This window comes from Octopus bimaculoides, chromosome 9 (assembly GCF_001194135.2).
Source record: "Octopus bimaculoides isolate UCB-OBI-ISO-001 chromosome 9, ASM119413v2, whole genome shotgun sequence".
NCBI classification, from domain to species: domain Eukaryota; kingdom Metazoa; phylum Mollusca; class Cephalopoda; order Octopoda; family Octopodidae; genus Octopus; species Octopus bimaculoides.
Genome location: NC_068989.1, coordinates 33354751 through 33370991, shown reverse-complemented (window position 1 = coordinate 33370991; position 16241 = coordinate 33354751). Strand labels below are relative to the sequence as shown.

The window sequence follows — 16241 nt, the reverse complement described above, 5'->3', positions numbered from 1 at the left end:
TATATATATATATATATATATATATATATACACACACACACACGCACATATACACTGAGCTGCAAAAGAAATGCGTGACATTTGTGACTGTGAAATATGTTTTAATTTCATTATGACAGAGATAAATTTTGATAAATCTGATAAAGTCAATTTCTTGGATCCACTTTGACCACAGTCTATGGTCCATTGTCATGTGTTCTGGTAGTGAGCATATCCAACACATTGAGATTGTAGGGCGTGACGTGTTCAATACCATGTATGCCCTCCCTGGGTGTTCAAAACGGCCATACAGCGTCAGTACATGGAGTGCATGAGGCAGTTCACAAAAGCCATTGGCACCTGTGCTCACACCCTGAAGAAAGCTGCCTTGAATTCCACACAAGTTGTCGGCCTTGGTGCTACCTGATTCAGCCGTCTCTGGATTTCATTCCACAGGTGTTCAATTGGCTTCAAAATCTGGGCTGAGAGCTGGCCATGGCATGGTTCTGATGTTGTGCTGATGCAGGAAGTCCCTGGTGATCCTGGCTGTGTGGGAGGGAGCATTGTCTTGCTGGAACACGTGGCTATGGTGATGTGCAAAGAAATCATGATGTGAGGTCTTAGGATCTGGTCAACATAGTGCTGCGCTGTGATGTTATTCCCTCTGCCTGCACCAACATTTTGGAACACATGGGGCCTAATTCTCTGATTCAGGCCTATAGCACTCCAAACCATAATGCTTTGGCCACCCTACACGTCTCTCTTCATGACATATGCATCTCTGTAGCATTCAACCCTCCTATGCCACACCCTCACTCTGCCATCCGAGGTGGAAACGCAGTACTGGCTCTTGTCAGAGAAAACTATTGACCTCCATTGTTGATGCCACCAATGTCATTGCTGTGTAGTACACTGTAGTCATGAGGCAGTGAGGACAGGCCCTTGAGCAGGACGATGGCAACTCAGGTTGTTGGCAGCCAGTTGATGTTGTATCATGTCATCAGTGATAGGTCACTGTCCAGTGCCAATGGTCTCATGAGCTGCCAAACTGGCCAGTCTGAAGCAATTACAGTAAATGAAGAGGTCCTGCCTGGGTGTGGCCACCAGGGGACACACTCTGCGGGCATGGTCTGCAGTGCTGTTGGTATTGTTGTATCACTGTTGCAGGTAACATGGACATTGTAAGCTTTTGCAACAACTAGGAGACGCTGCTCTGCTTGCAATTGGCCAATAGCTTGTTCTCCCTGTGCTGCTGACAATCAGGTCATATCTGATGTGTCCAAATCATGAATGCCAGGAATGTGGTTCGAGTTGATTTTTATACCTATAACCTCCAGGAGATGCACATGTATTTTGGTTGTCATGACAATTGGTTGTGACTGCCACCCACGGCATTTGACACAGCTGTGTTTTGGCATCTTGTTTCAGAGAAAGTTGAAAGGTTACCTGCAATTTGGATCTCAGCCTTAAACCAGCATGTCTTGGAATATTTACACTTACATCCCCAAAATAATTTTTTAGAATTTACCATATAAAAATGACATTTGAAAAAATCGCCTGTCTTTTACGGTTCAATCTGTGTATACACACACACACACACAACAGACATCTCAGAAGGCTTCAGTTTGAGGCTTTAGTAGAGGATACTTGCTTAGGGTATTGCATGGTGTGACTAAACTGAAAACCACATGGTTGCAAAGTGAACTTCTTAACCACACAGAAATGCCTGCAAAGCATTGCAGAGAAATTCCAAACTTCAAAATCTAAAAGCCAAATTATAGAGAACACATGACACCGAGGGAGCGATTTTGCTTAGTATGGAGAAAGTCAACACTAGATACTTTTACTCACTGCAGGCAATAGATACATGCAAAAAATACTGAGGAATTTTTGATAGACTACCAAAGAATAAAACTTTAGACATGGTAAGTATTCAGTAAATAAGGTACCCATGAAGTGGAAGTCCATGATAGCTCACTAGAAATAATTGATCATTACTTTTTTTGTAAAAAGTAGGCAGTATGAAATCCATATGAGGAGTGTAACAGATCATAGTAGTGAAATATAAACAATATCTGTGGAGCATGTGTAGAAACTGAATAAAAAATAAGTCAGATGTGATTCATTGGATGTGTGATGTTCACTTGTATGAAAGACATGTTGGTAGCTGAGAAAACAACTGGCAATAAAGTCCTTAGCTTCTGTATGGAAGAGAAATGATAACATTGGTATGGACATATAATAAAAATGGTTGATAAGTGCTGGAAAAAAAAAGTGTGTAGCAATAATTTCAACTGCAGACATTTAGTTCATCTTTGTCACAAGTGTTGTTTTGATCAAGAGGGAATTTAGCCAAGTTAAAGATTTAAACCAATTAGAAACTATGTCAGTGAAACTTAGTTTCAATTATAAAAGCAAGCAAAAATCTATATTTCTCTTTTACTTGATGCATATGCTTGATATCAAACAAGCCAGTCTGTGTCTCTACTTTTGATTTTCAGTGTTTCAATAATCATGTGTAAGTTGATAGTATGCTCTCTCATTTCATCCTCACTCTACTTGTACATTAGTTTTGTTTAGCCTCAACAGATATCAATGGCCTTTTGTCTATTTGAGTGCAAGAAATTTACCAGACACATAAAAAAAAAAAAACAATGTTGGCTCATTCCAGACTTTTCCACCTTCTTTCAAATTTCAACTGGTCTGAAATATTAGACACATGTTAAGTCAAATAAGAGTCCAAATGGTAGCATGGTATTTTCTGTTACTGTACAAGCACAAATATCAACAACTCTGCATCATGCTATCATAAATTACACAGTAAACATTTACATTCATTACACTTTGATCATACTCTGCTGTTATTCAATATTGTAAACCAAATACTGTTGCTTTTAGCTGTGTATTATAACATTGGGTCTATGGACTAGCATAGCTGGCGGGGGGGGGGGGGTAGAGGCAGTCTGCTGTAGGCAATATGTGATTTCTGCAAACAGAAGGGCCACCCCGGGCAGCACACACTCTAGCTATGCTAGTGGGTCTTTGTACTGCTTCCATTGGGGGTGATCAACATTATTAGTGGGAAGTAGAAAAGCATAGATATTTGATATATTCTTCATTTAAACTTTGTCTTTAATTTTGTCTTTATTTATAAATGTTATGCTGAGAGTGAAAGGCTCTTGCAGCACAAAATGTGGAAGGAAAGATAGATCTTAAGATGTTGAGCTTCACATATAACATAACTGGAAATCATGACACATTAGGAATAGCCCATACTGCAAACCAGTCCATCACATGTCAAACACAATAATTATGAAATGTATGTAAAAATACTGGTCTCTAATGAAATACTACACACTCACACACACACACACACATTGTGCACACAATGAGAGAGAAAGAATCAGAGAGATAGAGGAGGAGGAGGAGGAGGAGGAAGAAATGACAGAGTAGTAGCTATAAAAGGTTCAGCAACAGTTAATATTTATTGTAATGGATATATATTTTCTAAGATGCTTTTCAAGTAAGCTATTCATCAGCAGGGTAAGCATTTCTTGCATTAATCAGTAGGGTATTCATTAACTTAACAATTTCTAGCAAATTGTTCCAAATGAATATGACTACAATTACTAAAATAGTATTTATGCACTTTTGCCATCATGAGTGATATCAAGAAATATGACATAGAAAAATATTTATAATTTAACTGTTATCAAATTACCCGCATTAGCAAAAGTATACCTCCAAAGCCACCCATCATATGAGAAGTAACAGTCTAGTTACAACAACAACAGAAGAAGAAGAAGAAGAAGAAGAAGAAGAAGAAGAAGAAGAAGAAGAAGAAGAAGAAGAAGAAGAAGAAGAAGAAGTTGATGATGATAATGAAGAACCAGCAGCAGCAACAAAGGAAAGAATTATATATATTCCAGTTTGTCAAAAGTGATGTGTTGTTATATTAGAGAAAGATAGGTAAAAAACGAAAGCTTATACATAAAAGTAGTGAATTGCTACATACGACTTATCTGGATCTTCCCAGATTAGTGAGACTGATGTATAGTTTGAATGTCTGTAGATCAACATTTATTTGCCCAGTCATTCATGATATCTACAGCCCTCCTTAGGATTTTTCCAGTCTAAATTACTATATCATTTGATGGATGAAAAGCAGTGGAGATTATGAAAGGCAATGAATGCACTGCTTGAAGGTGGTATACAGCTCCCCTAGTTCAGAAAAAGTAGAAGCCAATTTAGTATTGGAAGAATTGGCAGAGAGAAGAAAAAACAGGTTTGTTAACTAACTAATGGATTTAATATGTTCCTGAGTAAATAATCTTTGTTAAATTAGCTGAATGGCTACTTTTTTATGTTTATAGATCAGTGATTAGTACTCCAATATGGGTTGTACTAAAGCACCAGTAACTGAATAACATCAGCTAACTTCCAAGCTCTTGAAAGTAGCCTTATCTTTAAGATGCAAATCTGGCAACGTCATTAGAAATTAACACTAAGTCTTTATGCATTAGTCATGCCTGAGTATTTTTCCTAATCATTCTGTTACATGAAGCTACCAGGAGAAATCATTTGCTTAAATCTTCTACAAATCTATATAGATATCTATTAGTGTAGATATGTCATCATTTTCGTTTTACTCATTTTAAGCATGATATTTCATTAATTATTCTTTTATTTTATGCAGGCATAATGAGTTACTAAATGATTTACTTAAGACTAAAGCAGAAATAATAATATTTAAGCTTTATTTCAAAATATTGGTGAACTAAGTAATTCAAAATCCAGGTAATAAATTTAGTTTGTTAAGAAAATGCCATTGTGCTATGGTGCATTCCACAATAATAGAAATAGCAGTGACTGTGGGGATGAGTGGAACCAGAAGGAAAGGGCTTTGACGTCAATGGTCAAGGGGCCTGACTGGAACAGGAAGGGTGAGAGAGGAAGTGAGGGAAGGGAGACCAGGGCCGTCCTCTTTTGCCTTGGTGCATTCACCACAAACAGACATGAGGGGAGCATGCTAGAGGGATTGGCATTAGCAGCTACTTTCATTAGGTGCGATGGGCAGGGCACGAGTTTTGGATGGTAGGCAAGCTGGACAGTAGGCAAACTGTTTCTTATTTCCCTGAATTACAGTTCCCTCATACAACAAGCTATTTTGGCACTTGTGTATAAGTATATTTCTCTGTTGTTGTTATCCCCTTCCACGTGATAGCAGTGAAGATAAGGATTGGTAGTGATACTGTTAGACCTTTCTATGACGAAGGCAATATAAGATCAAAATAGTGGCTAGGCTACAAGACATCGATAATGTAGCAGGTCTCATGGCCCTGTACCTGGAGGGAAGCACACTGGCACTGTACCTCGGGATTGACAAGGAAGACCAATTAAGCACAACAAAGTTTGAGCAGGGCTTGAGGGAAGCCTATATGGAAGGAATGTATACTGCGCTTGCTAAGCTGGGAATGGTCAGGTGGGCAGGGGAACAGGTTGTTGAGTATGCTGTGGAGGCTTGGAGACTGGCCATGCTGTCTGGTTTTACCGAAGACGGTATAGAGAAGGTGGCATGACTGACCTTTGTAAATGGCTTTCCCGACAATATATCAGTACGACTGCAACAACTGCCAGGTAACAAGAAAATGGCAATGAGCAAGCTCATCACTCAAGCCCGCATATCAACATAAAACACTGGGTGGAAGGCAGCAGCGATGGTAGCTGTGGGTGCCTGCCATGTAGTGCAACGACTGGTAAAGAACAGGGTGAAGAAAACTGTTGCAGAGTGACAGCGACCATTCACGTACAGTCCCTGACATTTGAGCACTGGCCTATGGTGAGGGACTGTGTGGAGATGAAGCCTGGACCTATTTACTACCAGTGCAGGCAAACTGGGTATATTGCTCAAAACTGCAGTTAAAGAAAAAGCTATGGGGAAGTTACTGCCTCTCAAACTTCCCTTGCGAGCAAGTAGAGGTGCTCATGCAGTCACTGCCTATAGTTGAAGTCTTGGTTGGGGGAAAGGTGTTCAAAGCTCTCACAAATACAAGCTGCATGACATCTCTCATGGACCCCAAGGGTGACAAAAAATGGAAGGGCACAAGTGGTGTTTGGGTGGTCAATGGCAGTGAGATTGGATGTAAAGGTAGCAGTGACATGGAGATAGCGGTGCAGGGAACGGCACTGAGCTGCAGACGATTGTGATTGACCACATGGTAAATGGAATTGACATGGTGATGGGGATGGACACAATCAGCCATCTTGGAGGTGTCAGCATTGATGGAGACATGGTTTCGTTTGGTGGTGCAGGGACATCATGTACTGTATGTCTGCAACATGAGAGGGAGCAGAGCTCCACAAGGGAGTGTACTGCTTACACCGTTGAGGACAAAGATTTGCGGGTGGTGTTCGACAGTCAGTAGTGGATGGTAGAGTGGTGCTAGAAAGGGGAGCCTCTGATGCTGAAGAACAGGCTGAGCTGCTACCAGCATACCTTGAAGGGACATGCCAGGAGTGAGTTTGAAGGTGAAGTAGAGAGGTGGATTAAGGAGGGTGTCCTTATCCTGTGGAAGAAGGAGATAGTGAGCAGAGTGCTATCATTAATGGCAGTGGTGCAGCCAACAAAGGACAAAGTCAGGCCGGTACTGGACTTTTGGGAGATGAATAGCCATGTATCGTGCCACATGGGTAGCAAGGTGACTAACGTCTGCAGTGAGATGCTACATGAGTGGAGACAGATGACAAGGGTAGCAACTATTGTCGATTTGAAGTTGGCATGTGAGTGAGAAACTGTGGTGGTATCAGATGGTGTGATACAAGGGCCAGACATGCTGTTTCACTAGACTGGGTTTCAGGCTAAATTCCGTGCTGAAAATCATGGCAACAGTGCTCAAGTCTATCCTAGGAAAGGTGGACAGGATAAGAAGGGCCACCAATTCCTGTATAGATGACATCTTGGTAGATGAGACTGTAGTGTCTGCCATAGATGTTGTAAGTCATCTCAAGAAATTCAGGCTGATTACAAAGCCACTGGAACCAATGGCTGGAGAAGCCGCAGTGGGGCTCAAGCTTCAAAGAGATAAAACAGGCTCATTGGTGTTCCAGAGGGGGAATGTGATCCTGGAATTGGATACCACTGTCAGCAGGAGAGACCTATTCCTGATGTGTGGAAGACTAGTGGGACACTACCCAATGACAGGGAGGCTACAGACAGTATGCAGCTACATCAAGACATGAGCAGAAGGGGAAAACTTGGGAGCAAAAGTGGGAAAGGGGACGGTGGTGATGATGCAGGAGAGCCTAGAGAGGACAAGAGCAGAGGACCCAGTAAGAGATAACTTGTATGTTCCCAAATTGGAGAATGGGACTGTATGGTGCAATGCTAGCAGCATAGCGATAGGAGTTGTATTGGATATCGGAGGCATCAAAGTGGTGAACGCAGCCTGGCTTTGAAAAGCTGATGGTTACAACCCCATCAACATGACTGAGTTGGATGCTGTACTAATGGGGTGAATTTGGCCCTGAAATGGGGGCTGCACTCCATCAAAATCTGAACTAATTAAGCCACCATGTGTGGCTGGGTAGGATCAGTGATCACCAATGAAAAGAGCTGCAGAGATGTTAGTAAAGGGGCTGTAGAGATGTTAGTAAAGTGCCACCTAGGGGTTCTAGGAGAGTTAACTGCCGAATTTGGTTTGAAGCTGAGTGTGGTCTTTGTGTTCAGAAAGGAACAAAGCAGACATCTAACCAGGGTTGGTGGAGCCAGAAGATTCAAAGCAAGGGATAGCTGCAGTGTGTTGGTTAAGTGACTTGGAACTAAGGAAACTGCATACCATGTATCATATGGGTGTGGATAGAACCCTGTATCTTACCAGGAGAGCTGACGCTGATGTTACTAGACAAAGCATCCAAAAAGTGGTTGGGAATTATGACAGGTGTCAATCCATTGACCCTGCTCCAGGTGTGCATGAGCAGGGAAACATCTCGGTAGAGCACAACTGGAGATGATTGGTGGTGGATGTGATACACTACCGGCAGGGGATGTATCTCTTGATAGTTGACTGTGGGCCGAGTTGGATGGCCATTTGAAAAGAATTGAAGACAGGTACTGCAGATGAGATTGCACGTATCCTGAATGAGATATTCCTAGAGTAGGGCCCTGTGGACAAATTGCTGATGGACAATGGCACTGTATTTTGTTTGAAGATACTGAAGGAGATGTTTGATAATATTGGAAGCAGTATTCTGGTACAATATGTCACCCCACTCAGGACAGGCTGAAGAGTCCATGCCACACACAGAGATATTCAGATATAAATGACAGCATTTGAGTAAACCACCAGAATGCTCTGCAGAAGAGAGAAAGCTTGTTTTTGTGAAGGTGGGAGATGAAGTCTGGGTCAAGCCCCCAAAGGCACACTGCACATCTCAGTGGAACAGCAGCTGTTAACTCCAAAAATAGTGTTCCTGTGGATGGAATGCCACTCCATATCTTGGACGTTTGCAGAATTGTCACTTCATCAGACGATGAAGGTGGGGGAGAGGAAGAGAATGAGGCTCCCTCCCTACAGAGATCAGAGCATGTGAGGTATCCACCCGAGTTGATGGCATTTTGATGTGAAGTAAAGTGAGAAGGTGACCTTTGAGATCAGGGGTGCATGTAGGGATGAGATGAGCCGGAAGGAAAAGACTGTGACATCAACGGTCAAGGGGCCTGACCGGAACAGGAAGGGTGAGAGGGGAAGTGAGGGAAGGAAGACCAGGATCATCCTCTTTTGCCTTGGTGCATTCGCCATAAACAGACATGAGAGGAGTGAGCTAGAGGAATTAGCATTAGCAGCTGCTTTTGTTAGGTGTGACAGGCAGGGTGTGAGTTTTGGACTTAGTACAGCTGGATGGCAGACAACGAGAAGGTAAGCGAATTGTTTCTTATTTCCCTGCATTACAGTTCCCTCATACACCAGTGACCTAAAGTGCAATACTGCATGGTAGTGAAACATACACTGGATGAGCAAAGGACTGGTAAGAAATGAAATGAGCATACTTTGCTGGGTTGTAATGTCAGTGCTTGTGAATAATGAAGCACAAATGAACTGGGAGATAAACAGTTACAAGGAGAAATCAGCAGTAGTGTGTAAGGGGGACAGTACCTGCTACTGATATGTCATGCATATAAAACCTATAGGAAGTGGTAAACAATTCAAGTGGAAAGGATCAACAGGAGAAAAATACATGGGAAGAAGTGGTAAAAGCTGATCTGAAGATACTGAAACTCAGAAAGGAGATGATAAAGGACTGCAAAAAAGTGACAAGAAGCTGTTTGAGAAAGATCAACTCAACCCGTGTTAGTATGGGAAAATGGAAGTAAAACAATGGAGGTGACAGTGACAATGGTAATGATGACAATGAAGATGATGGCAATGATGACTTTGATTAAAATCCTTAGTTTATGAAATTCAGAAGGATGGAAAATAAATTAATCTTTGTTGGAATTTAAACTTTAAAATATTAAGTGATTTCTGATCAACCAATTACTATACAGCATGCTACTGTTTGTACAGTGAATTTTGTTTGAATTTCATAACTGATGACCTTATCACTAACCTCTGAGAGACAGAAAATTATATATCAGTCAAGAAGTCAGTACTAGAAATGTTTCCCAAGAGCCCTTCTTTCCTCATGATATATTAATTTTAATTCACTAGATGGATTATTACATTTTTCTTGACAGCAATAATAAAATGGAAAAAATGAAGATACAAGAAAGGAAATGGTATTACAATACAACAATAAGTAAGAAGAAATAAGGCTCCATAAAATTAAGTTACTTCATGGTTAATGATAATAATAACCAATTTGATTCCATGCAAAGATAATAGCTGTTGGTATGGTATTGACATCATGTTATCTATAATACATGAGGTTATAGATGTATGCGCGTGCATGCAAACACACACACAAACACAAGGTTTTAAATTTACTGTTATTGTTGGTTATTAATTATAAGAGGAGCAATAATCAATGACACAAAAACGAGATAACCTTAAGTAGAGAAAGAAAACCTAATCCTTACTTGTGAGTATTATAATAATCATTTACTAAATTCAGTCACAATCTAATTTGACTGACACTAATCCTATTCAAATATCTCCACACTTAGAAAGCCTAATGAAAACAAACAGTCCTTTATATGATATGTACTTCGTCCTAACTTAATATTCGTTTCAAACTTTGGCACAAGGCCAACAAATTTGGGTTGGGAGTAAGTTGATTACATCGATCCCGATGCTCAATCGGTATTTGTTTTGACCCTGAAAGGATCAAAGGCCAAGTTGACTTTGGCAGAATTTAAACTCAAATGTAAAGACAGATGAAATGCCATTAAACATTTTTCCTAGCATGCTAATAATGATTCTACTAGCTCGCTACCTTTTCCTAACTTAATATTAACCAAAAAGTTAAATGAAAACTAAAGGAAATTTTTCTTTACATATATGGGCCAGTATTTGATTTGAACATATATTTAGCAAGATTTATGTGAATGTATTATGCTTTTTTGTGGAACAAATTTTATTTTTCATATACCTCATAGTGTACTTGATTTATATACAAACATTTTGTTAAAAACACAAAATTTGATAGAGAAAATGCCTTTTTGCATGATAATTATTAAAAAAAATTGTACTTTCTGGTTTCAATATAAATATACAAGGTGGTATCAAATAGTTTTGGGATTAGTTATGTTTAATAAAAAATAACTTATCTACATAAGTTTCCTTCAAAATAGTCACTTCTGGAATCTGGCCTGGCAGTCGTTTTCCATGAGTTGAGGAAATTCTGTGATTCACTTTGTATCTCAACAACTGTATTAAAATAGCAATCCTTGAGTTGAATTTTCATTTTGGGGAAAAGATGGAAGCCTACAGGTGCTAAATCTGGTGAACAGGATGAGTGTGGAAGCAATACCATGCTTTTGGAGAAAAACTCACAAATGAGGAGAGCTTGGTGACAGGGTGCATTGTCGTCAAGAAGAATCCAATTCTTTGCACAAATCTGGTCACTCTTGCCAAATGTTCTCCCTCAAATGTTTCAAAACGTTGCAGTAGAACCCTAAATTTACAGTCTGGCCCAGAGGGATGAATACCACATTTCTGGGGGTGATTCTCATGGCAAGTCTTCCAGATTGCTCATCGTCTTCCAGAGATTTTCTTCCGCTTTTAAAGTACCTATGCCACTTGAAATATTGCGTACTGCCCATTGCTTCATTGCCGTAAGCTTGCCAAAACATGCTCAATGTTTCTGTAGCAGACTTCCCAAGTTTAAGGCAAAATTTCACGTTGGCTCTTTGTTCCATGTTTCCATAACAAAATCACAGACTATAGCATACACATTCCCACAAAAACACAAATTTCATAACCTGTGAAGTAAACACAGCGATGTCACTTGGCACACTGTCTCATGAAGGTCACTGCTAGCTCTCACTGTGCACACAACCATGTGCTGCCATCTGTTGGTGCACAACAAAACTAGTTCAGGAACTTTTTAATTGAGAAGTAAAGTTTTGTGTGTATAAAAGCTAAGCAATTAAGGTGCATGCTTTGCAACTATGAAGTTTTAGGTGTGCAGCACCTGGAGCAAATGTTTTCTATCATAGCCTCATGTTGATCAAAGTTTTCTGAATGAAATTTGATTGACCATTCCTGTTCTTGGATGGGAGACTTAATTCTGGCCTATGGGTGCCTTTTAATAGGGCCCTTTCTGCCACAGTATTTAGACAAAGTCATCAATCTCAGGATGACTCCCATTCTTTCGACCACCAGTCTTGGAGCCTCTGAAATAAAGTCATAGATATTACCCTTCCTCCTCTGACTAAGCTATTAAAAATAAATGAAGAAAACTGGTTAAAAACTAATCGTATTTTTTTGGTATGTAGATATATTGGAAAGGGGAAGAATATGACTTATTAAATTATTATTTTGACTAAATTGCAAGGAAATGCACAGGCAATACTATTTTGTTGTCCGAAAAAAGAAAATGAGAAATAAAATAGAAACTGAAGATTAGCTTTATGAAAATAGGAATGATAAAATCTGAACCATGAATATAATAATATATTTTAGTTTTTGAAAATAAGCAGATGACATTCATATCTCTCACAAATAATATGGTTCTAAGTTGCACCTATCTCATGGGACTCTCTGTTAATACCTATCTCAGCATGTGACAGTGTTCCCAGTCCTCAAGAAAAGTCTCTAACTATCAGCCTACTGTAATGTTGATCATAGACTAATCTCTTAGTCTACAATTAACATTATGATTTGTTAAGAACCAAATCTACTCCTCTGCCTTCCAAATTGCAGCAAATCCTTCTGTTCTCATACCAAAAGGATCCCACCCAATTTCGTGTAATTCTTCCTACTCATCACTCCTCAGTAATGATGGCTCCATAAATAGTAAGTCTGCAAAGAAAGCTTCCATGACTGTTGCCCAGTTTGAATGCAACTTCACATTATGCACATTTGCAAAACTTCACCAAAAACTTTCTTCCAACATCCCACCAGCTTCACCACTGTATAGGCCAAGTGTGCAAACATCTCCAGGATATTCAAACCAACAAGACCAAAAGCCCTGAAAATATCATTTCCATTGCCCTCAAACAGTGTTAACCTCTATTCCCATCAAACTTTCCCTCTGTCTTTGTAGCAATCTATCCTGATTTTTGTAAATACACTACAGTATATCCTACCATCAAGAAGAGCAACCTCTCTAATCTTGCCAACTATTGACCAATTGCTCACTTTCAGTATCTTTAAAAGTAAGGGAAACAGTTGTTTATGTTTACTTCCTGCCCCTCTTCCTCCTCAGTGACACAAGTGCACTTTCCATAGAGCCAGATCTATTAGGTATCTACACACATCAATATTCCATTGTCCTTGAGAAATTTGACAAAAACAATATTGTGTAAAGTGAAACATTTTCTTCCCTAACAGATTCCATCTGTCTCTTGGCTCTTGAGTTGGAAATTTCTTATCAGACTATAATTTAAATTGATGAGACTATCTCACGCTCCCATACTCCAGCTCTGGTATGTCATCAGGCTTGATTATGTAATTTTCACTCTTCTCACTTTATTAAACTTCTTGCTCTCACCTCTAGAAATACTCAATCCTACGCAAATAATCTTACACCTCACTCTTCCCTAATCTTCATCACACACATGCAACCAAGCACCTCACATCTGCCTTCATTAAAGGAAACCTCATAACTGTTCTTGAATGGGGACATCACAATCTTATCTCTTTCAACAACACAAAAAGACAATATTCTACCCCTCTCTATTCTTGGATAATACACAATTAAACCCTCAAAAATCATTGCAAATGCTTGGTCTTACCCTCACTGATGATCTCTTCTGTGATTTCCCATTCACATAAGAATTGTACCCCAAAGATTACTCAGAAGAGACTTCAGCCTTGAACAATTGTTGACTCACATTGGAATACTAATCCCAGATTTAGGACAGCACCACTTCTACATACAAAACCATCTTCAATCATATCCAAAAGAAAGCTATCTAGCAAGGACTAATTTACCACCATATTTCTATCTCTACCCACCAACAAGCCGTCTCCTCACTCTACTTCATCCATTGTTACAACAACGGCCTCTGCTTCATGGAGCTAGCTGGTTGTACACCATCTCAATCTAACCTTACTCAATACTATCTGCCTCCTTCTTTTATTTCTCAATTTGTGTGTTTCCCCACAGGCCCCTTACTAATGTCTAGTGCTTACTCTCCTGAATGCCAACTCGCTGGAATTTCCTTCATGCTGATTTGAAGCTACTTCAAACATGTACTGATTTGAAGCTATTCAAACTGTAAATCAATTACCTTGGACTGCAATGACTGGTGATAGTCATGGATGGAATACCTTTGATCACAGGTCTGTTAGATCAGAGATGCCTTATGGCTACACAAGAACAACTAGTAACAAACTCATCTCAGTTAATGAGGAAACTCCTAAACAGTCACATGATTGGCTGGAAATTGTGATCAATCTCTATCGAAAGAAAACTGTAGTTTGTTGGTGTGGTTTTTTGCCCTTGGTCAGCCTTGATCCGGTTACACCTCTACAATCAAAAGCATTTCAGTAATGATCTAGTTGCTATTTCTAGCAAATAGAATGGTCACATAGAGGATTGTTCATTGGCTGGGATGAGTCTGTTGCTTGTTGTTACTGTTGTTTAACCCCAGGGCAGCTCTGATCAAAACAACTTATAAAGAGACATTCCACTCATGCTATCCCATATTTTTCAGGCTTATTTAAAAGAACAGCTTCTAATTCAGATACAAATCCAGCGATTCTGGTGGGAGGGGTAAGTCAATATCATTTATCCTAATACTTGACTGGAACTTTATTTTATTAACCCTGAAAGGATGAGGGGCAAAGTTGACATTGATGGGGTTTGAATGTAAAAAAGTTGGAAGAAATATCATAAAGCATTTTTACTGATGTTCTTTCAATATTTCTATGCATTTCAACACAATTTATGTACTGATGTGGAATGTTGCTATTATATTTAGCAGTGCCCACACACACAACTGTACACATACGAATCTGTGGCTAGTAGTCATTGGTATCTAGCTCCAGATCAGTTCTGATCCAGCAGACTTTTGATCAAAGGCACTCTACCCATGACAACCTACATTATCAGAAGAAACCTGTTTTATTTTTTTAAGACTTTCGAGTGTGACATGGGGGGGTGGTGCCTTAATACTAGATGAGATAATCACATCTGGAATGCATGACAAACAACAAAGATGGTATACTTTTGAAAAACGGGATGGCCACACCTGGAATGCTATTAAGAAAGATTGATTTTGAAAAACAATGTTCCCAGCTGGAATGCTTTTAAAAAGGTCTTACAGTCACGATTGAAACACTTCAATTCATGCATCGAAGCACACGCTTATTCACACATACAACACATGTGAAAGGAATTGGATCGTTGGCATACCTACAAAAGCATACAGTCTCCCACTAAATTTGTTTCCTCATAACTTTCAGAAAAATGGTTATTTTTAATGATGTATGCCAATATGTATGTGCGCGTGTCCACCATTTTCTTTTTTTTTTTTTTCAACATTAAAATCCGATATAATTGTAATCTATAACATCTAAGAAGCTATTTGTAGAAAATTTCATTTAAAAACACCCATTTTTCTGAAAGTTTTGAGGAAACAAAGTCAACTTGTATGAATTATCCGAAACGCCTCTCTTTCCCCTTCCTCAACTCCAAAAACTTTTTCACAATAAATTCCGATAAAACTGGAATCGCAAACATCTGAAAAGTATTTGTTGAAAATTTCATTAGATAATACCCATTTTACTGAAAGTTGTGAGAAAACAAAGTTGGTGTGGTATACACTTGTGTAGGTATACCTACACATCGTTTTAATTAAAAAAAAAAAAGAGAAGATATTTCAGAGCCTTTAACTTTGGGATACCCCAAGAAAACGGAGTGGCGTTACAAGGTTGGGCTAGCGCCGATATATTTGAACTATAACAGCAAAGATGAGGACACCTATTCCAATATCTCAATATATAATACGTGCGTGTGTGTATATCAGAAGTTTCATGTGAACCTGTTGACTTCTAGCTAGAGATCAAGAGCTAACAGCACAGTCCTACAAGCATCAACCTGCATGGATCCAAACTGGATATTAAATCATGTCAACTTTGGTTAATTACCCTTAAAGTGAAGGAAAAAAATGGTAGACCTCAGCAAGCCAATTAAGTTCAATAACGTGAAGGAAACAATTATATCTATAGAAAGGTTTTAAAATATAAAAGATTAACTTGCGTTAAATTCTTCCAGCCAATCTACTAGTTTGATTTGCAGCCTAGAAAAGGGTGCAATTCGACAAAGTCGTTGCAATCGGTCTTCTGCCATAATTTTCGTTCGGATATTTCCAGCTGACAACAAAGACTAGACAGGTTGCTAAGTATAATCACGTGATCAAACACTGTTGTTAAGTGCGAGAAATAAATGAATGAATTAATTAATTAATTACTAACTTGTTTAATATTGTAAATTATGTTGTTTTTTTCTCTAGTTCTAATAAATATTTACAATTGGCAGAGAATTTTCTTCCTTGTATTCAATTAAGCATATGTCAGTAATCCTCTATTTTTTTCTATTTTGTAAATAAGTTTGTTAAAAATTTTGGCTCCAAGACATGCGCGAAAAAACGATAT

At 39.1% G+C, this 16241-nt stretch overlaps 1 protein-coding gene across 4 annotated transcripts in view; it reads right to left on the bottom strand.

The window, feature by feature from the left end:
• Nucleotides 1-15975, bottom strand: part of LOC106875106 (mitochondria-eating protein) — a 63632-nt gene extending 47657 nt beyond the window's left edge. For all 4 annotated transcript variants that reach the window (XM_014923087.2, XM_014923090.2, XM_052970576.1 and 1 more), the window contains exon 1: nucleotides 15847-15975. In XM_014923087.2, coding sequence (XP_014778573.1) covers nucleotides 15847-15936 — 90 coding nt within the window. In that variant the 5' untranslated portion in view covers nucleotides 15937-15975. The remainder of the gene's footprint in view (nucleotides 1-15846) is intronic.
• Between the last annotated feature and the right edge of the window lie 266 nt (nucleotides 15976-16241).